This window comes from Tenrec ecaudatus, chromosome 14 (assembly GCF_050624435.1).
Source record: "Tenrec ecaudatus isolate mTenEca1 chromosome 14, mTenEca1.hap1, whole genome shotgun sequence".
In the NCBI taxonomy this organism is placed as follows: Eukaryota; Metazoa; Chordata; class Mammalia; order Afrosoricida; family Tenrecidae; genus Tenrec; species Tenrec ecaudatus.
In genome coordinates this window covers 37,590,517-37,615,623 of record NC_134543.1, presented here as the reverse complement: position 1 = coordinate 37,615,623, position 25,107 = coordinate 37,590,517, and the positions used below count along the sequence as shown (strand labels likewise).

At 41.0% G+C, this 25,107-nt stretch overlaps 1 protein-coding gene across 10 annotated transcripts in view; it reads left to right on the top strand.

Annotated features, from left to right (window-relative positions):
- Positions 1 to 25,107, top strand: part of GPHN (gephyrin) — a 634,470-nt gene that overhangs the window by 590,608 nt on the left and 18,755 nt on the right. For all 10 annotated transcript variants that reach the window (XM_075530856.1, XM_075530857.1, XM_075530855.1 and 7 more), the window contains one exon: positions 11,018 to 11,105. In XM_075530856.1, coding sequence (XP_075386971.1) covers positions 11,018 to 11,105 — 88 coding nt within the window. The remainder of the gene's footprint in view (positions 1 to 11,017; positions 11,106 to 25,107) is intronic.

The window sequence follows — 25,107 nt, the reverse complement described above, 5'->3', positions numbered from 1 at the left end:
TCTTTGATGACTGATAACTGATCCCTTCAGGACAACTCGATCACACAGGCTGGTGTGTTCTTCCATGTGGACTTTGTTGCTTCTGAGCTAGCTGGCCACTTGTTTATCTTCAAGCCTTTAAGACCCCAGTCACTATCTCTTTTGATAGCCGGGCACCATCAGCTTTCTTCACCACATTTACTTGTTCTCCCACTTTGGCTCCAGCTGTTGTGTCAGGAGAGTGAGCATCACAGAGTTCCAATTTAATAAAAGAAGGTATTCATGCATTGAGGGAGTGTTTGAGTAGAGGCCCAAGGTCCTTCCGTGGTGGCTTGTTATTATAAAGATATTTTTTCATTACATTGAGCCAAAGTCTACCTCCTAGTTTCTTCCATCCATTAGACCTAGGAATGCCCTCTTGAGCAACACCATAGTTGACTCCCGTTTCCACATGTCAGCCTAACAGACGTTTGAGTATACAGTCCTGTTTCATACTAGTCCTCTCTCAAAGAAAGTTTGATTTATGATTATATAAATGTTAAATATCTTCTCCACCCCAAGCAATTTTATGTGCCCATATTATGATTATAGTTTGATAATTAAACACTACTAATTCCCAGAACTGTTCTGGAGGACTTAATTTGAGGCCCAGACCCACTGACTTCAGTTATTGAGTGCCTGTAATGTGCAGGGGTCTGGTAGGGTAATCAGGAGTCCTAGATGCAGAGGGAAAAAAGCCCTGGCTTGTTGTGTCGTTTTTATAAGTTTACTTTTTGTCCTAATTCACTGTCTTTTTCTTTTCTCGATCTTTTAATTTAAAATTCCACTTAGACTTTTAATATATCACTGCTTGTTTCTTGCTTAGTTACATTTCCTGGTGCCTATTTTGGCCCACACTTTGTTTTCAGTCTCTGTAAGTATATCCTTTGTAAGCAACATTAAATTGGGAGGGGGTATTTTTTAGCCCAATCCAGCATCTTACTATTAAAAATGTGTTAATCCTGTGTGGCCAGAGAACCAAATCCAGGGACACTCATGTGTGTAAGAGAGAACTTTATATCAAAGAGCAATTTTATATTGAGAAAACATGTTCTGATAAGTAAATGCTGCCCTGTTTCTCCCATCCTTCCCCTGAACCAACAGCATGAGGCCTTTGGACTCCTTCTCCTTCCCCTTCCCTCACATTCCACTGAGATAGGTCTTAGGTCCTTAAGACAGGTATAAGGGTTTTTGTAGTTTGTCTTGACGACTGCAGGAATCCATGTTCGGTTCACATAGTATAATTCCCTCCATCAGTCACATTTGTGTGTGTTTCCACACTGTGTTCTTTCCTGTACATCTGCCTCAGTCTTGAGGTCTTTGTTCTGATTCATTTGTTCCCTGAGAATCTTTTTTTCTAATATATTCCTTGGTGATTTATTATCTGAATCTTTTTGTTATTGCACATATCACTCTTTCATCCTGATAGATGAAATGCTGTCTGACTAGATTTAATATTTGAGGGTTGCTGGTTGATACTAATCTACTGTTTCCTAGTATCTAATATTGTAAACTGAAAGTCCAAAGCTACTGTTATTTCTTTTCCCTTTGTTAGTAACCCAGTTTTCTCGTCTGATGGCATCTAGTGTTTTCTCTCTATTCTTGAAATTACAAAATTTTAGCAGGACATGCTTAGACGTGTGTGTTTCATCTGTCCTGACTGGATCTCAGTAAACCTTCCCATCTTCAGGCGTGGGTACTTTTAAATACATGAAATTCCCTTCTGTCTCCCACTTTCATGCTGTTTCTTTTTCTCCTTATGGAATTCACAGTGAAATATGTTAGACATTCGCCTGCCCTCCAACATTCTTATTTCCTTTGTGACTTCCATCTCTTTTTATTCTTAAGCAGAGCCCTGAGCTCTATCATCACTTGATTTCCCAGGCAACGGTGACTTTCCTTTTTTTGTTTTTAGTATTCTGGAACACCCTTTTAATGTTGTAATGAATCTTCACCAGCGCTCTGTTGTTAAAATTATCTGTTTCCCTTAGCACTTCTGTATGACTAGGAGCTGCCTTAGATGTTGTGCTTGCTCTCACACTCTCTCGTTGCTCCTTAAAGCCAAAACCAAACCAGTTGCCATGGAGTCAACAGTTACTCGTGGCGACCTCCTCTGTCAGCAAACAGAACGGTACTCTCTAGGATTTCTTATGCCTGCTTTCTGAGGCTGTCTCCAGACCTTTCTTCCATGATGCCTCTGGGTGAGCTCCAACCTCTAACTTTTCAGTTAGGACCTGAGGGTATTAATCATTCACACCATGCAGGCATGTTAGCTCCTTAACATTAATAGTATTTTCCTTTGCTTACCACGAATTCTATTCACCCTCAGGACTCAGAAAGCTGCTGGGTACCTTAGACCACCTGGGGATGCTGTTTTCATGGGAAAGAAGATCATAAGTGGTAAAAGACACAAAAGTCTCGATTCCTTAAATGACAAAGCAGCAGTGGACTGCCAGGCGACTGCTGCCTCCTGGACAGCTTACTTGTAAAGACTGGAGCTTTTCCAGCCTTACTCTTACTAGTCTTAGTATTTTTTAAGCAAATGTCTAAGTTAACTTTAAAAGTGATGCTTTTGTGCTTTGACTAGCTCCCAACCAGTCTCAAGTGCATAGAATCAATGAATATTAAAGATGGAAAATGCTCTCATTTTAAAACTAAGAGAAATGAGATCTAGAAAAATTACATTAGGTTGTTTTAAAAAAACCATTGGTAGCAGTAGAAACAAAAATGAATTCTAAACCTTGAGATACTGGGGCTTTTAATTATTCTTTAAATAAATGGGTAATTGCAATCCGAATGTAATTAGAACTACACCGGTTAATGAAGGAAGAAGTAAATGACATACCAATATCCCCTTACGCTCTGTCACTTTTTAAGACAAGGGAAGCTGCTGATACGCACCCCAAAAGCTCAGTCTGATTAAGCCCACAGCCACCCACCCTACTGGCAATAATGAGAACATCTTTCCAAAACTGTAAGCTGAATTTTTATTATTATTATTATTATCTGGCATGCGCAAACCAGATTTGTGTGTTTAGAGAAATAAATGAAGTTGCGGTGTCACCGTATTCACAAGTTCCTAATAAAGCCATTTGGAGCAGAGCACAGCCCAGGACTTTTCTAGTGGTGCAATCAGCAGACATTTCTTACAGAATAAGCTGGGCAGGGATCAGTAGAGCAGCATACATCATCAGCCTAGGCTCCCTGAAGTTAGTCTTCCTTTCACAAAGAGAAGGTGGATCACATTCACAACAAGCATGCCTGGTTTGTGTCTTGGTAGGAGAAAGCCTAAAATCCCCCTCTCCCAAGATTGAGTATTAATTGGTCAGCCCGCCCACATACCAAACAGCCATGTGCAGGTAGGGAGAAGTAGGGAAAAGGAACAATAAAAGGGAGTCATTAAAGGGGAGTCCCCTGCAGGGAAAGGGCATCGCTTACGACCCCCATTCAGACTGTCTGAGGTGTACGGACACCGGGACGCTGCCTCTCCCTTTCACCCTCTAAGGTGGCTTAACTGACCTCTGGGTGTCTTCAGGGGGCAGTGGTAACCATTACATACAGTAGCAGGTGGAAAGTTGGTGGGAGCGATAGGACATGCGTATGCACCCAGCAGAAGGTGTACTGTGTGTAGCAGAACATCGTTGACAATGAGAATATTAAAATAGTTTAGAAAAGGGAGCATTAGTGACCTTGAACCTATTACTAGCTCTGTAAACCCAAGTTTACACTCTCTTCTTATTGCTGTGAAATTTACACATCGTATGAAAACATAGAAGTCATTCTCATTAATTTTATTTCTTAAATATCTGATTTTATAATTAGTAAAGTCTTTTTTTTAATTATGTGTCACCCACCCCCTGATGGAATATTGCCTTTCCCATTACCCCTGCTAATAAATGTCTGGTTAGCGATCTGCCCATCCTTCCTCCCATTCCTGGTAAGCACCAAAGACTGTTTCTGTGTGTAAACCTTTTCCTGACTTGCTATAGAAATGCTCTCATACTTGTTTCCATTTATGATTGATTTCTTTCACTCAGTATAATAGCCTCCAGGTTCATTCATGTTCTAAGGTATCTTGTAGAATCTTCATTGTTAAGGTATTGAAACCTTAAGCATAAAGTCAGATCATAATACTTTACAGTTTAACTCACCTAGCCTTGAGAAGATCAATATACTATGTTCTCTTTACTTAATAAAATTTAGAAAATAATGGATTGTTTTCAACTATATTGCCTATGGTTATAATCCTTGCTGCCCTTATCATTATACTTGAAGCCTTAAAAAAACAAAGTCGTGTTTTATCTCTTAAAAATAAAAAGGAAAGGGGCTTGGTCTGAAGTAAGTACGCAGTGATGTCCTTGCCATTGCTGTGATATCAACACAGAATGACCCCACCTGACAAAGTGGAGTGGCCCTCCAGGGTGTCTGAATCACGACGGAAGCAGGCCACCAGGCCTTGTTTTCCCACGGAGCAGCTGGTCGGTTTGAACCACTGAGCTCGTGGTTGGCAGCCAAGTGCACTTGCCATTGCATCACTGCTGTTGTCAGGTACCACGGACTCATAGTGACCATATGTACAACAGAGGGAAGCCTACCTACATCCACACCGCTGCACAGCTGCTCCCATGTGTGAGCCAATTGTTGCAGCCTCGGTGTCAGCCCAGCCAGCGCAGGCGATTGGCCGTGCACTGGCTCTGAGTCCTCAACGTAACCGCGCTTTTCAGCAGATTAACACAGTGAAATAAGCATCAGTAGGACATAATAAAAGCATTTTTCAAATCTGAAAAATAGATGCATAGGTGTGTTTTATACAATTATCTTATGTTGGAGATATTTCATATTAAAAATATCTGAATCATAAAAAGAAAATCAAATTTATATAACTTGTGAATAATTCCTAAAATAATATTTAATCTAAATCTGAATTAGCTCCATTTGAATGAAGGATTCACAATAATATTTGTTTAGTTCACCAGGGACTATTCTAACACAGCCACACATGCAGTCTTCTTTTTTATTATTAATAAATCATTTTGGGGGGAACTCTTACAGCCCTTATAACAATCCATACATCTGTTGTATCAAGCACATTTGTACATATGTTGCCATCATCATTTCCAAAACATTTTCTTTCTACTCAAGCCCTTGATATCAGCTCCTCTTTTTACCTCTCCCCACCCCCTCCACCCTCATGAAACCATGATAATTTATAAATTATTTTTATATTCATATTTTGCACCATTGGATGTCTCCCTTCATGCACATTTCCATTGTTCATCCCCCAGAGGGGTGGGGGGGTGTTAATCTTTGTGATCAGTTCTCCCTTTCTTCCCCTTCTCCCCCTACCTACCCCCTACTCTCATGGTGTCAATACTCCCATTATTGGTCCTGAGGAGTTTATCTGTCCTGGATTCTGTGTGTCAAGAGTTCTTATCTGTACCAGTATACATGCTCTGGTCTAGCCAGATTTGTAAATGAGAACTGGGGTCATGATAGTGTGGGGGGAGGAAGCATTAAAGAACTAGAGGTATGGTGTGTGTTTCATTGGTGCCATACTGCACTCTGGCTGGCTCATCCCTTCCTTGTGACTCTTCTGTGAGGGGATGTCCGCTTGTCTACAGATGGGCTTTGAGTCTCCATTCTGACTCCCCTCATTCACATGGAAATGGTGTTTGTTTGGGGTCTTCTGATGCCTGATACCTGATTCCATCGACACCTCTTGATCACACGGGTTGGTGTGCTTCTTCCTTGTGGGCTTTGATGCTTCCTTGCTAGATGGCCACTTGTTTAAACATTTAAGACCCAAATGCCCTATCTTGTAATAGCCGGGCACCATCAGCATTCTTCAACACATTAGTGTATGCACCCATTTTGTCTTCAGTGATCGTGTCAGAGCAGAAAGATGTGCATCACAGTTGCCAGGTTATTAGAACAAAGTGTTCTTGCATTGAGGGAGGACTTGAGTAGAGACCCAATGTTCCTCTGCTACCTTACTACTAAACCTATAAATATATGTACATAGACCTATATCCCTATCATTATATATTAACATATTTACATATGTCCAGGCCTATGCTTCTACCTCTATAAATGTCTTTGCTTCTTAAATCTTTCCTCTATTTCCTTTTACTTTCCTCCTGTCCCTCTACCATGCTCGACCTTCATTCTGCTCTCTGTACTTCCTCTTGGCTGCATTGCACTTGATCGAACCCCACCAGGCATTCTCTGCCCTCCTGGTCATCGATTTTAGATCTCTCGTTGTTCCTTTGTCCCTGGGTTTTTTGGCTGCCCCCTCCTCTTCCCTACCTTCTCCCCTCCCCTGTCCCCCTGGAACCGTCCGTCCTGTTGTTTTCTCCTCAGGATTGTTTGTCCTGCCTATCTGCTCTAGATAGACATGCAGGCAGTTTATGTGTGTATGTCATCCCACTCTTCTGCTAGTCATTCACAGGCAGATCCCCACCTGGTCCCTTAGTATCCTTTATTTGTGATGTCCTTGTACAAGGGTCACTTCTCATGAGAATTTTTGGCATGTCATATGCCCGAAAATAACTCAGAAATCTCTTCCCACCAGGCAGTGGGATGGAACAAACACTTATCAAGGTACCAGAGCTTCTTGTCCTGACAGCGTTATTAGGTGCCCTTAAGTCGGCTCTAACTCATAGCGACCCTGTGCACAGCAGAACCAGACATCACCCAGTGCTGTGCCATCCTCACAACTGGGCTTTTGTTTGAGCCCATTGTCGCTGCCCCTGGGTCGATCCAGACCATGAACAGGCTTCTCTTTTGTCACTTCCCCCTTTACTTTCCCGAGTATAAGGTCTTTTTCCAAGGATTCTTTCCTGAATGACATCATGTCCAAAGAACATGGGATAAATTCCTGCCATGCTCAATTCTGAAGAGCGCTCTGGCTGTGCTCCTTCTAAGTCAGATTCGTTTGTGCTTCTGACAAATGAGACAGAGAGAGTACTTTCAGCATTTCTTGCCAACACCGTAATTCAAATGCTCAACTCTTCCGTAGTCTACTTTATTTGTTGTCCACCGTCCAAGTGCATATGAAAGCCAACCTCCAAACCCACTGCCATTGAGTCAGTTCTGACGCCTAGTGACCCTGGCTCGGGTCAGGCGCACCTCAGTTATCAGTGTGACAGCTTTGCTCTTCAACACTTCGAAGAGGTCATGGGCAGCAGATTTGCCCACAAGGGCTTTAGTGCCTCATCCTTTAGAAGTAGACTGCCTATCCCTTCTTCCTAAAGTGGTCTTTGTCTGGAAGATCAGCTCACCCTTTCACCAGGGGTGACCTTACTAGTGTTTGAAATACCAGGGGCATAGCTTCCAGCAACACACAAGCCACCACAGCATGACAAACTGACAAGTGGGGTCTTTTTGCTCTGTTTACCCTTTAATATATTACTTTGACTACTTTTATATAGCAGTAGCAACATAATATCTATACAGCTAACCTCACAGATTTCTTATAAGGTAATAAATGGAGATACAGCATGCAGTATAAATGAAGCTATAGCTCAACAGTTCTCAACCTGTGGGTTGTGACCCCTTTTGGGGGTCAAACAACCCTTTCACAGGGGTCACCCAATTCATAACAGTAGCAAAATTACAGTTATGAGGTAGCAACAAAAATAATTTTATGCTTGGGGGTCACCACGACATGAGGAACTGTATGAAAGGGTGGTGGCATTAGGAAGGTAGAGAACCACTGCTCTAGATCCTCTGACTTTTGCCACCCATTGGTCCCTTTCCCTCATGTAAACCATCATCTATGGCCAAACCCCAGACACCAGAGTGTGCAACAGAAAGCAGAGTCAGAATACAGGGCAAAAGAAGAAGACAGGTCCCAAACAATGGGCTCAGGTGTAGGATTAAACAAGATGGCCTCCAAAGGTCCTTGCAACTTTGAGATTCAGTGATGGGGGAATCCATCTGAACGGGGAGCGTGTGCTTCGAAACAATAATTACAGTAAGGTTTTCTCTTTTAGCTGATTTCTATTAACTAAAAAAATGTTATGTGAGGAGTTGGTGATGCTGTAGTTCTGATAAGTAGGATAAAAACCTGGCCCTGATAATATCAAAATATATATTTTTAAATGACTTTAGAAGATATGTATTTGTAATCATCAGCTAATCTGCCCCAGGATCTTTACCTACCTACAAAGATTAAAGCCATGTTGACTGCAGCCTTGCTTGCCGGTCTTTAGTATAATCCAAGCAAACAGAAACCATGTTGCAGCCTCAGTATCTGCAGTAAACAAATATTATGAGGTTGCAAAGGTAAGTTTTGTGCTTGAAGAAAACTGTGCTTGTTGATAATAATCCTTATCCACTGACCTAAACCACATTCTGCCAGCTGCTGTCAGGCATTTGGCCTAACTTATTACTAGTGAGATACAGCAAAGTAAGGGTCCCAGAGCCCATCACATCCAGACTTTGTAGTATTTCAACACAGCAGATGTTTTTAAAGCACTTTCCATAAAGCAAAAATGGAAGAAAATGATGAGAAATCTGTTTAAAATACTTAGTCCAGGAATATTTAAAATGTAGACATGGTTGAATATAATTCTTTCAACATGTTTGACTTACCAGTGTAAGAACCTCAAAATCCATCCAGGCTTTTATTTATTTATTTAACTTATTCATATTTCTGTAGATCCTGCCATCATTGACTACCACGGTCACTTTTTGTGGCTGCCTAAGCAATTAGCTGAATTATTTTAAAGGGTACCTGTGTTGATCAGCTGACCTTCTAGTGAGCCATTTTTCAAACTTTTACTTTGGGACTTCTGCCTTGGGAGGTGAGACTCCAAGCCCAGCCCCCTTCCCCCCCTCCCACCCCCAACAGTGCACTCACGGAAAAGGGAAACTTTGTCCAGGTCCAGGAAGAGAACCTGGTAGCAAACCATTCAGGCCGCAGCCAGGTCTGGCTCGCTATTGAACCATTTGGACTTTTCACATGTCGTTCTGTGAATGTATTTGTGTGCCAGTCTGTGGTTTTCTTATGTATAAATCATCGGTATTCTCCTGAATGAAAACTCAGAGCATGCTCAAGTGGAACTTTGCCAGGTGCTTAGGTTTGTGTGTGATAAACTGTCGATACAGCAGCGATAACAACAACAGCCTAACCACTCTTGAAAACTTAATTTCTACCAAGGTTGATGGTGACTGTGAACATTATTGTCCCTGCTTTGTAGATGGAAAACTGAAGCAAAGAGAAGTTAAGCAACTTGCCCAAAGTTTTATCTCTAGCAATTAACAGATTTACACTCAGACCATCTGAGTACAGAGTTCACACTTCATCTCTTCCTCCCAGCTAGCTCATCTCTTGTAGAAACTGTGACGGCAGCATCTGTGGGAGAGCTCAAATCCCTCTTTTCACCTCTGTCACCTCGGAATAAAAAGTGGAAGCATGTCCTAGTTACCAGTCATGCCATCTGGAGTCTCTAATGTTCCTCCTTTGTCCTCTCTCTTGAGGTAAAGGAGCATAAATAAACATCACTGTAATGAGAGATTTGGGAGAACAAACTCTGTCTCATTGCAAGATCATTTGTTTTCAAGTTAATGACAACCTGCTGAAGCTAAGTTTATGCAAAGAGGGGAGGTTTAAACTGGGATGGGATTAGGCCCAAGAACAAGAGTACAGCTGGGCCTCAGAAGGGATTTAAAGCAGGAGATAGAAAATCAGCAGTCACGATTGTGCCCTTTCAGATGTCCATGTTAGATGGGGAAGAGAGGGAAGGGAGAAATCAATTATATAAGGAAGTCCGGTGATAAAAAGTGCCTCATCCCTCCCCCACCACAGAGCTGGGTATTTTCAGGAAATGAGGATTTGGCCAGATACTCCTCTAAAAGCCCCTTTCCTGCACTTTCTTTTGAATGGAAATTCAAATTTCAGTTCAGTTTCAATTGAATGGGGATGCATGTGCGCCATACCTTTGCATGAATGTAAAGTACTAAAAACAGCCCTTTCAGCTGTGCTTTGCCATCTGTTCCTCCAAAAGTCCTGATCCCTCGTATTTTGTTTTGTTTTTTCACACTTAGTCACTCTTAAGTTACCGTATATACTCGAGTAGAAGGCAACCCGAATATCAGCCGAGGCACCTAATTTTACCATAAAAAAATGTGCTGCAAAACTCGGCTTGTACATGAGTGTACAAACGGTACGTCTTTGGAACCCTTGGCATCCTTCTGGCCCACTGGAATATAAGACCCTTGTTTTCACTTCCACTCTTCTTCCCAGGACTTTTACCTAAGCAGTCAAGGGCTTGCCCTTTATTTTCGCAATAAGCAGCTACTAACTTTTCATATTTCCAAGGGATCTCCCCTCATTGTCTATGATATCAAGTCCAAATTTTTGATCTTGAGAGCTTTCTAAAATTGTGTCCATCCTACCAACCGCAGTCATTCCCATCCCATGCTTTCACTGTAGACGGACCATTTTCCACACTTATCGAGGAACACCAAAGGTTGAATCACTATTGCAAGCCTTTCCTAGTACAGACCCTCTTGCTTAAAACCTCATTTCTTTCCTCCTGCCAAAATTTAGACATTTCAGTGTCTGACTTAACTCTTCCCCCTCTAAAAACTCCTCTGTGATCTCTCCAATATGAAGAGTGGGCAACTGCCCCAATTTGCCCAGTTTCTTAGGACATGTGATTTTCGGTACTGAAACCCAGCTATTGCCAGCCACAATGCGAGAGTTGGACACCTTCCCAACACTCAAAGGTTTCCCTTCATTGCACCACTGTTTTCAGAAGAAAAGGGCCAGGAGAGCACCGATAGCCACTGCTAACACACTTCGGAGATTGTTTCGTTCTGGTCAGAGTCAGGCTTCTGGGGAGCAGCGACCCTTTGGATTCCGACTTCGTACAGACTATAGTACTGGACTGTAGCCTGTGTGTTATTGCCTCCTGAATGAACAAGTTATATGCGTGCACCGTATCTAGACTCCTTTCTCTGTGTTAATGTCTTTGTCTCTGTTTTCTTCCAGCCCAGATGACTTACTCAATGCCTTGAATGAGGGTATCAGCCGTGCTGATGTCATCATCACATCAGGGGGTGTGTCCATGGGGGAAAAGGTATGGAACAACGGGGCCCAGAAAATCGAGTCCACTAGAAGCAAAGGTCTGGCCGACATCTATTATCCCTAGGCAGGCTCCCCGGACATGGAAACCTGTGGGACTTCAACATTTATGGGGTCCGCTGAAAGGGATACAGTGTGGGCAGGTCACAGGGCTTCCTTTAGGAATAGCACAGGGAACCCCACAACTTGCTGTGTGGTTTTTGAAGTTCACCTGGAGATTTCTGGTTTGTTGCTACCTTAGCTGTACTATATTAGGTTTCCCTTAGGCATGACATTTCCCTCCACGGAGAAGCACACACCCTTCCTTCTTAGATTTCAACATGACCTGCTAGCGCAGCCAGCTGCCCCACCACATAATAGATACCCAGCCAAGAACGTTTAGATTCCCCTTCCCCAAGGGCATAAACAGGACAAGTAAACGTTTTCTTTGCCTCTTTTGACAAAAAAAAAATAATTAATGAAAATAAAAATATTTACATTCACAAATATATAGAATTTTGAGGTTTGTGCATATTTACATATGGTATATGCTTAGCCTTATAGAAATCCCAATTTGAAATGTAAGAATCATTAGGTTTATATATGTTAATGAAATGTGCTGGTTCATGATTATTGGTTTGTTCGGTAAGTAATATAGGCAAATATTCTGTAGTATAATAAGTCACCTTATATTTTGGCTCGAATATTTCAAATCATGAAATATTTTGCCAACCAATAACCCTTTTTCACAATTTCTTCCATCCCAACTAAGCTGAATAATTCCAATAATAATTATTATTATTATGATAATATTGTCATAATAATAATAAGACTTCCTTTTTAATAAGAGCTTGATTTATTCTAAGCCTGGCCATATGTATGTATATAATGGTTCTTGGTCCCTGCCTTCCCTAGCTGTCAAACTGCCTAACTATATAACTTGACTCTGGACAGTGAGCTCTGTTTGGCTTAGAATGCAAGTATCAGAATTTAGTAACCTGAGCAAATAATTTTAGAATATTTGAAAATGGACTGTACTTGCTAAAAAACATGGAAGGAAGGAAAAAAGGAATTCTCATTCCAAGACTCCCTGAAATTACCTCCAAAGGTGAAGATGTCTAGTTGTAGGTGGGCATTGTCCTTGCAGAAGGCAGATTGCTAAATCAGTCTTCCCTCAAAGCTTCCAAGAGGCCTTCAGCGCCAGGTGGAGCAGATTGCCAAGACCGCTCCGGAAATCACAAGAATAATAAGAATCATGTGCAACATGTCTGTTTTCATTACCATCAAACAGGCTGTGGTGCTCTTAATATCACAAGCGTGAAAGCCTGAAGTTAGGGGTGTTTAAATGTTCAACGTGCTATTTCCAGGGAGTGCTTCATGCATAATTGATCTTGGTTCCCAGTGATCGTAATTGTGGGGCAGGATCTCTTTGGCAAGCCTACTGGTGATCTTTTCCAGTATGTCTGGAGAGGGAACAAGCATGTAGCAGACAGACTTGGCAATTGTGGCTCAGCTATGTTCACACTGACTACATCTCAACCTTAACCTTTATTAATCTTGATAGTAAGAATGCCACATATCCTATAGATTTTCTCACAAGTAAATAGAGCCAATAGGAAAGAATATTGTTTTTACTTACTCTGTGTGTCTTCAGGTTCTTATACTAAACTTTTAATTTGCTAGAAAAGAGACTTTCGGGACTGGGTAGAGAAAGAGTTAATAATGATCCTCCTGCCTCCTTCAGTAGGAATGAGATGGGAAAGGGACTGGGGAGAAAGAGGTGATGGTCAAATGTAGCAAACGCTTGTCGACATGTGAGTTCTAGTCCCAGAAAGAACTTGGGAGTACCTCCGCAGCAGCAGCAAGAAAAGCATAAAAGATGGACCACCTTCAATGGATGAAAACCAGTCAGCGAAAAGACAGGTCAAAGGCAAGAGCCAGACACACTGTGTAGCAAACATAAATCTTAGGTGCAGAAACGCTGGTATGCAAGAAATGTACTTACTTATCTGATTCAAATCAACTGAAACTTTCCTCTGAGCCCTATGCTAAAGGACTGATGGGAATATTATTTAATTCATTCCTGGACTTCACTGCTCCAAGAATTTTGCTGCGAAGGTGGAGGAGGGCCCTAAACAGCAGTGCCAAAGCATCAGGGAGACTCAGCTGGTCAGAATCCACGCTGGAAGTGCGGATCCATCTAGAACCTGCAGCGCTCCAGCCTTTGCTCTCTAGGTCCAAGCTAGCAGTGCTAGAGCTGTGAGGGGGGCTGGAGGCCTCAGGATGGAACAACAACCTTCTTGGGAATCATTCACAGCCATCCGCTCTGACTGGCCCCTCTTCTAAGCTGAGTAGGGAAGGGGCCCTGTTACTGTTGCCTAAGGAGAAGTGTCTCTTCCAAGCAGCTCCCCTCAGGAACTCTCCCCACCTCTACCTGCCCTGCCCCGCATGATCTTTTCAGAGGTTTCCGTTGTACAGAATAATGAAAAAGTTACAATTATGAGTGTCTGTTTCCAAAAAAGAAACAATATCTGTTCTTTGCCCCCAAAACTAAAGATTCTACTTTTTACTATAAAATTTTTACAGAATACAGAATTGTTTATTTAAAAAAAAGAAAATGTGTAGATAACCCAGAAAGATGCAGAACTAGACACACTAATACTTTTTCTCCTTTCAAAATAGCTCCGTTTTTCCTGACAAGTCTATCTCACTCCCCAACACCAAACAAACAAGCAAAACCAGCAAGAAGGCCAATGTGATGGGGTCCTAGCAATCCTGTATAGGGCTTAGTTTCTGAGGCTGCACATTTGTAAGAGAGCAGATGACTTCTCTTTGCACCACCAACCTGGCTGTCAGCAGTTCAAGGCTTACCCAGCAGGGCCCCTAGGTCTCCTTACGACGCCCAGCCACAACAAACCCTGGCGAAGTCACCACAGAGATTAATAGTATGGATCGCAAAAAAGGCTGGTCTCATTAGGCATGCATGATTATTTAGCAGCAAGAGTGCTAATTAACCAGATATGAGGGGCTGCAGAAGGGTCATCGAAAGAGTCCCTCACCCTTTAAGTCCACGTTTCCATGAACTCTTAATAGGACTTCTTGAGTTTATTTTGCAAATCTAGAGCCATGCAGCAACAGAGCATGAAAACAATCAAAAATATTCCAAACAAGTAACCAAAGTAAACTGTCCCTTCTCAGTTCCTTCAGCCCTGTGTGTTTCTTGTCTGCCTGGTCTTGGCTTAGCAGTTCAGCACTTTAGGACAGACAATAGGCTGGTCACCGATGGGAGTCCCTGAGACCCTGTAAGTGGGCCTCTACAGTCAGAACTGCAGCATCAAGACTTTATTTGCCATTTTCATACCCCTCTCATGAACATACAATAGTTGATCCACCAGCTACATGATGTGTGATGTCTTGACAGATTAAAGGAAAAAGCAGGTATCAAAATCCAAATCACTTCTCTTTTTTTAAATCATTTTATTGGGGACTTGTGCAACTCCTATCACAATCCATACATCAATTGAATCAGGTATGTTTGTACATATGCTGCCTTCATTCTTTTCTAGACATTTGGTTTCTATTGAGCCCTTGGTATCAGCTCTTTCACACCCACCCACCACCCACTGTTCTCTATGAAAACAGACATTAAGGAGATTTTCAAAACTATAGAACAAGGCATTTAAATGTTATTTATTTTAATGGGGAATTACTTCATCATTGCTAGTTTCAAATGAAACAGCAAATGAAAATTTTTTAATGTCTTCATTTTCTATTCGAATACAGTAACTATCAGGAGGGACAGATAATGGTTTTGAGCCCTAATAATTTTTAACATAAGAGAATGTAAAGGGTTCCAGAGACCAAACGTTTTGAGAACTGAACTTCAAGAAGAAGAACTCTTTCTGTAAGAACAGAATACACCTAGTTTTATTTGTCTTTATTGTTGCTAATATAATTGCAACTGTGATGGCAGTGGGTTGTATTAATACATAATTTCTATTTCACAGAAAAAACTGGGAGCATAGATAATTGAAAAATCCTAAGTAAGCATTTTAGCAATCAAAACTCATCGACACATCAAATACCATTTTCTGCCGCCACACTTTCCTAACATGGTAAAGATGAACAAGCATGTTCATTACTATGACCCAAAGATATAAGAAGTAAGGCATATTAATTTAAAATTACACTTAGTAAACTATTCCTACAGTATTCTCTTGTACTTAAGATTTGATGATGATTCATTAATTAGCTCAGTTTAACATCAGTTCAAATGGTTTAATTCCTTAAAGATCTTGGAAATTGTTTTCAAGCTTACATACTACAGAACATTACTGTTTACCTATAAAGTTTTTTCAGGATAATGAGTCAGTTTAGTTGAGCCTAATTTTACAGTGTTGCACATTATATAGGAGTAGTGTCCCTTAGCAGCCCTGGTGGCCCGTTCTTGGAAGAAAGACGAGGCTTTCTACTCTGGTAAAGATTTAGGGTCTCAGAAACCCATAGTTTCTGCGCTGCCCTAAAGGGTCACTATAACCTTTACTGTAACAAACTGGGTGTCAGAGAGTTTGGGTTTGGGGGCTTTTAGTGTTAACTTATTTGTTCCATAAGTCTATGTAAGTTCCGGGGCGTGAGGAACAAAGCCAAGTGAAACAAAATGTATCCTTGTAATTTCCATGACACTCGTAATAAAGAGTCCCCAGGTGGTTGCATGGACTGCTGACTGGAAGGCTGGGGGTGCAAGCCTGCACACAGGAGCCTCAGAAGAAAGGTCTGGTCATCTGTTCTAAGCCGCCGTTGAAACCCCTGAAGCACAGGGATCTGACACACATGGAGTAGCCATGAGTCAGAGCAACTCCATGGCACCTGGTGTTCAACAAATAAGATAGTGGATATAAATAGGGTTTTAAAAATAATTATTGAACTAGTCGCATTAGTTTCTATCAAAAAGTAATGTGTTCAGTCAAGCACATTTATGATATACGTCAAATTTTCTTATCTGGGACTTTAGGAATACTCGATGTAAGCCCTTATATAAGTGCTGCACTTAAACTGGGGCTCTAGCTCATTTGAACTATCTGTAAGACACAGTCATTTAACTGATTAATGTCCTCCAGAAGTGGGAAAACCTTCCACACTTACACAGTGAACCTTTCTGAATCTCTGCTACGACACACAGACACATAAAGAGCAGACAGCCTCAGTTACACAGCTCCAACCACAAGTCAGGATTGAATACACAAAGACAAAAAGATATCCGCTACAAATAAGGAGCGGGTTACTTCATTTATGTGAGCTCAAAATGGCCAGTTAGGCAAATACATTAAAAACACTACCAAACCGGATTCTCTGTTTTCTCTCGTCGAAGAGAGTATTTCTAGTGTCTACGTACAGAGATCACCAAATTACCAGTCACTGCGGCCACTGAGAGGGAATTATTATATTGGCTGTGCTCAAACAAACAAAAAGAATTACAATCAATTTTAAAAACCAAAAACCAAACTAACTTCCATCGAGCCAATTAAGATTCATAGGGACCCTGTAAGGAAGAATTGAACTGCCCCTGTCGGTTTCCAAGACTAAATCTTTACAGCTTCATCTTTCTCCAGGATAATCAGTAGCAGGGATGGTGGAAATAAAGAACCAGAAAATCAGTAAGTTCAAGTTTCATTGGAGCTTCGAGTTCACTTGAGAATATGCCTACGTTTAAACCTTCCCCAAAGTGCACTTCTTAAGCAATGAAGTTTCCCTGGATCTGTCAGTTAAATCAATTTGAGCATTTTAGCAGTGCTGCCAGAACTGTTAGGACATAACATTTTAAAGATAAAAGCATGACTCGTGAGTATGTAAAAAGAACACATATCAATAATATCATTCAATCCATTAATTGATGAAGGAGGCATGAGATACTATGGCTCAAAGAAGCTTTCAAGGACTGTACACATATAGGTCATCAAGAATGCTGAAATCAATTTGCTAATAGATGCAAAAAGAGGGAGAGTGGGTCTGTACCCTTAGGAGAATAATCAGTAAATCTCCATTAGACAGGATTTGTTTAGGTAAAAATCTAAACAAATGCATTTCTTGAGATAAAAATCGCACATTCCTATCATTTTTCTATAGTTTATATTGTTGCAAAATAGATCAGACAATGTAAAGTACATTTAAGCCAGAAATTACAACTAGTAATCTTTTTTTGCCCATTTCATCCTTTGATGATCGTTCTGTTTCTTCAGCCCTGAGTCGAGGATATGAATTTGCTCCACCCACTATTTTTCCCCTCTCCTATGGATCTGCGTTTCAGACGAGCAGAGATCCATCCTTGCTGCTTCTCTACAGGTAGAGAAGCATCCTAAGAGCAGTGATGATGCTCAGCCTTAGTTGGATAAGCCCTATTTGCTTGTGAGCTGTCCTTCGCCTTCAAAGAGAATGAAAAGGGGGCTATTAACATCAGGATTTTCTTTTCCTCCGAAAAATAAAATACCTACAGTCACTCAGCAAATACTTAATACTCATCTACTTTCCAAGCCTTTTTCCATAGCCTCCCAGCCCTGCGGTGTGGCCTCTGCCCACCCTCCCCAGGCTCGTCTTGTGCTTCTCTCTCAGCATTGCCTCCTCCTGGGGCCTTCTAGTTCTGCATACGCTCATTATCCTCCTAAAGCAGCTTCTGAACTTGCTCTCCTCTGCCCGGAATTCACTTCCTTCCACACTTCACATGACTGGCTCCTCCTTCTTCCCTTAGGACTGAACTAACACAAGGGGGGTTTAAAACGTTTCTGGAAAAATAGAATGAAAATTTTTTTTTAAAAAAGAAAAGATAGAGCTCATTTCCACAAACATTTTAAAGCCCCTTCATATATCACTACTTTTTAAAATTTGCCTTTCTTTTTTCTGATTTTACCTCATATGAATAATGGGAGGAGAATAAGGGGGATCGCAGACCTGACTGGTATTGAGTTAATTCTGACTCTTAGCAACCCTACCGGATGGGGAATTGCTCCTTGGACAGACTAGCTCTTAAAGGAGTAGGAAGCATCTCTTTCCCAAATCAAACTGTGAGCACTCATATGAGTTGGAATCAGAATAATGAAGGCAGTTTTCAAAAAGTGATGATATATGAGGTTGTAAAAAGTTTATGGAAATGCCCACTATCCTTTAATGATCTTTTTCTAAAAACTTCTTAAAACACCCTGGTAGTAGCTATGGAGCCCTGGTGGCTAGGTGGTTTCACCCTGGGTGCAATTCCCTTGGTGGTCTGTTCAAATCCACCAGTAGTTCCATGGGAGAAAGACGGGCCTTCTACTCCTGTAAAGAGTTGTAATCTCGGGGAAACCCACAGTGGGTCACGATGAGTCAGCATGGACTCAGCAGCCATGAGGGAGTTGTGTTAGCCAAGCCCTAACTGATAGAAGGATTCAGTGCTGGGCTTCTAACCACAAAGTCAGCAGTTTGGAACCACCAATTGCTCTGCGGGAGGATGAAGAGGCTTTCTACTCCTTTCAAGAGTTACAATCTTAGAAATCCCCAGGGGCAGTTCTACCTGAATGTATCGGGTTGCTAAGAGTTAGAACTGACTCAATGGCAGTGAGTTTTAGGGTGTGTTTGTTTTTGGTTTTTTTCCTTATTCATCTCCAATCATTCTTTGTCCTGACACCTGGGTGTTCTCTTCATAGCATGTACACACTTTGTTATGATTTTATTTGTTGACGTATTTACTCTGTTAGCATATAACAGACCATTTTTATACAGGTGCTATTTTGTACTCTATCATAGAGTTCCCCAACACATAGAGAATTTCTGAATTCAGTATTCCAGTGAAGTAATGAATGTATGAAAGCTATGTGCAGTTTTACTTAGTATTCACTTCAAGAAAAAGGACGTCAGAATCTAGAACTAAGCAGAGTTTTTTTTTTTTAATGTTTTATTAGGGGCTCATACAACTCTTATCACAGTCCATACATATACATACATCAATTGTATAAAGCACATCTGTACATTCTTTGCCCTAATCATTTTCTTTTCTTTCTTTCTTTTCCCTTTTCTATTTTTACATTTTATTAGGGGCTCATACAACTCTTATCACAATCCACACATATACATACATCAATTGTATAAATCACATCCATACATTCCCTGCCCCAATCATTCTCAAAGCATTTGCTCTCCACTTAAGCCCTTGGCATCAGGTCCTCTTTTTTTTCCCCCCTTCCCTCCCCGCTCCCCCCTCCCTCATGTGCCCTTTGTAATTTATACATCGTTATTTTGTCATATCTTGCCCCATCCGGGGTCTCCCTTCCCCCCCTTCTCTTAAGCAGAGTTCTTAAAGTTCACACCAAAAGAAGAAAATCGATAAACTGGACATCATCAAAATTGAAAACTTTTGTCCTGGTAAAGAACCTCTTAAACCGAGGAAAGGATAAGTCCCAGCATGCGAGAAAGTACTTACATGCAAGCCACTTACAAAACAAAAGACTAGCTTCTGGAGTCTAAAAGAGCTCTACAGTTTCACAGTGAAGCAAACAATCCCATTTAAATGGGAAGAGGTGTGGACGTGAACTTCACTGAGGAAGTTTTATGAATGGCATATAAACACAAGAAAAGGTATTAAATATCATCAGCCAGTAAACCAAAATTAAAACCACTGTCATCAGATTGCTTCTGAGAGGGACTGCAAATTAAAACCACAGTGATAAGTCATTGCACGCCTATTGGGATGGGTAAAATAACAACAGTAACACCACCAACTGCTGGCAAGGCTATGGGGGAAAACTAGATTGCTCGTCCATTTCTAGGGCCGATATCCAATGGGAAACCGTTTGGCAGTTTCTTTTCAAAGTAAACATTTAACTACTGTGCACTCCAGAAAGTGCACCTGTGAGCGTTTGTCCCAGTGAAATGAAGGCTTATGCTCGCACAAAACCCAGAGAGCAGACCTGGGTAGCAGCTCTCTCTGCAATAGACAAGAACTGGAAACCACCCGAAAGTTTCTGAAGGGTTAAACTGTGATATGAAATTCTACTCAGTGATGTAAAAGATACACACTATACCAAGAATCTTGCTGGGTGGGAAAAAAAATCACAATCCCAAAAGGCTACATACTATTTGATTTTATTTATATAACACTCTTTAAAATGACAAAATAATAGAAAAGGAGACTAGATTAGTTGTTGACATGATTAAGTAATGGGTGGGGAAGGATGACAGTGGATGCAACTAAAATAAGGCGGCAGCTTGATGAAGGGTCCTGTGATGATGTTCCATACCTTAGCTATGGCGGTGTCGGTATCCTGGTGGTATTATTGTAGTCGTTTATCAAATGTTATCATTGGACAAGGTACTACGCAGGATCTGTGTGTGTTATACACATTTTTAGTTATCTCAGAATAGTTTTACGTAAAAGAAAAGCAAACACATCTTATTTTCACAAAGTTTGAGGTCCAGTCGCAAACATTAGTCACCAGACAATTGCAAAATAACATTCGTGTGTGATGGTGGAGGTAAATCATGCTATTAGAGCACATGAGAAAGTTCTGGTGGTTTCTACTTCTGCTGACATGGAATAGTTATCTGGCCCAACCTTCCAACCATGAACAATGAATAAAGCTATATAATTTTTTTTAATATCGCAAAAGAAAAGAGAAAGCAAGTGTAAGAAAATGACCAAGATAGCCAGGGCTCAATTATCAAAAGCAGGGGTCCTCAAACTTTTTAAACGGGGTCAGTTCACTGTCCCTCAGACCCATTGGAGGGCCAGACTGTAGTTTAAAAAAAAAAAAAAACAATGAACAAATTCCTATGCACACTGCACTTATCTTATTTTAAAGTAAAAAGCAAACAGAACAAAAACACCTGGCGGGCCTGATAAATGTCCTCCGTGGGCCACATGTGGCCCGAGGGCCACAGTTTGAGGGTGCCTGATCAAAAGATATAGCATCTGGGGTCTTAAAAGGTTTGAAGATAAACAAGCTGCCATCTAGCTCAGAAGCAACAAAGCCCACGTGAAAGAAGCACACCAGCCTGTGTGATCATGAGGTGTCAATGGGATCAGGTATCAGGCATTAAGACCCAGAACAAAATCATACCCAAGGTGAATGGGGGAGGGGGTAACATGGAGTGGAGACCCAATGCCCATCTGTAGACAATTGCCCATCCCCTCACAGAGGGGTCACGGAAAAGATGAGGCAAGCAGGGTAACAGCACTGATGACACACACAACTTTGCTCTAGCTCTTTGGTGCTCCTTCCCCCACTATCATGACCTCAAGTCTACCTTACAAATCAGATTAGACCAGAGCATGCACACTGCTACAGATAAGAGCCTGCAGCACAGGGAACCCAGGACAGATAAACCCCTCAGGGACAACAATGAGATTAGAGATAGCAGGAGGATTAGGGTGGGGGAAGAAAGGGAGAATTGATCACAAGGATCAACTTAGAACCCCCTCCCAGGGAGATGAATAATGGAAAAGTGGGTGAGGGGCGACGGAGGACGATGTAAGATATAGAAATAATAATCTATAACTTATCAAGGGTTTCTAAGGGAGGGCAGGTGGGGGTGGAGCGGGAAGAAATGGGGGGGGGCAGATATCAGGGGCTCGAGTGGGAAGAGAATGCTTTAAAAATGATGATGGCAGCATATGTGCTTGACACACTGGATTGTGGTGAGATGTAAGAGCCCCTAATAAAAGTATTAAAAAAAAAAAAAGGCCAGGGCTCAGAGCACCAAATTCCAAAGGAAAAAAAAATGTGTAATTCTTTGTCATATCTTCCTCAAGGCATATGCTGATTATTAAGAAGGATTATTAAGAGTAAAGGTACAAGAAGCCAAGCATAAGAGAGTAGCTGAGATGCTAATAAGATAAAAGGATCATTGGCAACTGTGGGAGTCAGGGCCTGGCATGGGGGAGGGCCTTCTGCAAACATCCTAAGCTTTCAGTGTAAACCCTGAAGGAGGTGGTTCTCAATCTTCCTAATGCTGCAAACCCCCCAACCTAATGTGACCCCCCCAACCATAAAATTTTTTCATTGCTACTTCATAACTATAATCTTGCTACTGTTATGAATCTGGTGATGGCCCCTGTGAAAGGATCATTTGACCCCCAAAGGGGTCACGACCCACAGGTTGAGAACCACTGCCCTAAGGTCTGCACTCTAGGATTGAGGACAAATGGGAAACAAACTGCCACAAAGACAGAAATACGAACTCAAATGTTCTCATCCCTGATTAAAATAAGGTGATCAGCATTTGCCTATATATGAGCCCTGGTGGTGATGTGTCAGGCATGGTCGGCAGTTCAAAACCAGCAGCTCCGTGGGAGAAAGACTGGGCTTCCTATCACCGTACACAATGACAGTGTCAGAAACCACAGGGTCGCCACAAGTCAGCACTGCCTCAAGAGCAGTGAGAGGTTAAGTTCCAGAAAAAAAAGTAAATCTATTTTGAAAAATAATCAGAGCATCATTAATCTTTCATATACAACATTTTGGGCATCGTCTCAAAAAAGCACCAGGGATGCCAGAGATAGGACAAAAAGAATAAAAGTAGTGGGGGGGATTGATCTTCATACTTGTGCTATCAGATATGAACATCTCTTTTTTAACAGTTCTGTTGGCAGGTAGCCCACAGGTCACACAATTCAGTAGTACAGTCATATCAAGAAGAGCTGTACAGTCATTACCACAATCAACTTTAGCTCATCGCCCCCTCCCCCTTGGTCAAATCACTTTCAAAATGAGTTGTATAATGGCCATCAGTTCTAGAGAGTGCTCCCTCCCCTCCCACATGTATCCTCCCTATATCCTCCCCACCCCTGCCTCCCCTATAAACCCTTGCATCAGTTCTTATCTCCATGCCTCTACTCCTTCTGTGCTATGCAAACTGGAAAACCAAACAGAAACAGTTAAAAACGTGAAAAATAATGTAACAAATTCATAACCCCATTAGGACCAACTACCCCAACAAATGGCAGCAAACCAACTTAATAAATAATTAATATATTTAAGAAAAATAAATAACAAACTGGATCATTTCACTAGCAACCTGGAATCTGTTAATAAAAATATTCAAATGGAAATGTTAGGAGAGGGTTGAAAATATGGAATAAGGTCATGAAGGATATGGTGAAATATTTAACTTATCTGTAATCAAAGTCCCAAAAGGAAAGGAGAGAAGGATTAGGCAGAAACAGAATCTAGGAGAGATTGATAGTTTTTCAAAATAATAAAAACTATCAATCCATAGGTTCAAGAAGTTCTATAACTCTATCAGGCAGGAGAAAAATAAGCCTAGGTAATGAGGAGAAAATTACTAAAATTGAGAACAAAGTGAACCTTTTACCAAAAGGATACATTACCTTCAAAGGATCACTGATAAAACTAATAGTTTGTCTTTCCGACTGAAATTATGGAAGTCAGAAAACTGTGAAATAACATTTGTAGAATATTGAAAGAAAATAATTGCAAATGTGGAACTGTATACTCAGCAAAAAAGTACTGTAAAAGTGAAATAAAGACTTTTTAGACATGTAAAACTGAGTATATGTTTAAAAGAAAGAAATGTTATCAAACTATGACCCCAGGGTCCAAGAAAAGAGAAAAGCTGAGTAGAACTATGCTCAAAGAGTTTTCAAGAAGAGTATGGAAGCATTTGCCAAAAGCAGTAAAGAATAAAAGAAAGGATCAATATAAATGAATTTTAATTATATGAAATATATGTGCTCTAAAGCATATGTAAACTATACAGTTGAATCTGAAGAAAATTTCAACAAATCCACAAGAGCTAAAACACTACCTTGATTATACACCACTTGAATTTAGAGACCATGTCAAGAACAGATTTAATGAATTGAACACTCATAACCAGATGAATTGTGGGGTGCCATCAAAGCCATTCGACGTGTAGAAATGCAAAGGTCGTTTAAAAGAAAAAATGAATGTTCAAAGATAACCTGAAACTTCCCCTTGAACATTTCAAATAGAAGAAATGATGAAGTAAAAGAGCTGAACACACTCAACATTTCTCAAACTAAGAAAAAAAAATCCAGCCCTTGAGTTGCAGTGTTAAAGGATTCTGTGGACAAAACATTAAATGATGCTGCATTTATCAAGAGACGATGGAAGTCATAAACCATGTACCCAAAAGAATTGGTAGGCGTTCAACCATTTCAAGAAGTAGCATATGCTCAAGAACTGAGAGCATAAAAGGAAGGAGTCCAAAGTTCACTGAAGGCATTAGCCAGAATCAGGGCCTCGGGAACTGACAGAGCACCAACTGAAAAGCTTCTACACGCTCATGAAAGACTGGAAGCACTGGAAGCCAGGAAATTTGAAAATCCAACCAATTGGAAGAGATCTGTATTTATGCTCATTCTAAAGAAAGGTGGCTCCACAGAATGTGGAAACTGTCAAGCAATACCATCAATATCACATGCAAGTAAAATTTTGCTGAAGATAATTCAAACATGATTGCAGCAGTACATTGACAAAGCTGTCAGAAATGCAAGCTATGTGCAGAAGAGGACATGGCATAAGGGACATCATTGCTGATGTCAGACGGATCCTTGGCTGAAAGCAAAGAACACCATAAAGCTGCTTGCTTGTGTTTGATTGACTGCAAAGGCGTTAGACTGTGTGACTCATAACAAAGTATGGATCATATTGCAAACAATGGGAATTCCAGAACACTTTTCTGTGCTCTTACAGAACCTGCGCACAGACCATGAGGCAGTCATTCTAACAGAACATACGTGGTTTAAAATCAGGAAGCATGTAAGTCAGGGTTGTATCCTTTCACTGTTCTTCAATCTGTATGTTAAGCAAAGAATCGCAGAAGGTAAGATGTGGAGAAGAATGCAGCATCAAGATTGGAGGCAGGATCATCTCATTGGGGGCCTTTCTCTGTCTCACTGCCTCTCCACTTTATCAAGCATGATGTCCTTTTCCTGAACCTGGTCTTTCCTGATAAAGTATCAAAAGTACGGAAGACAAAGTCTCACTATTCTTGTCTCTAAGGAACATTCT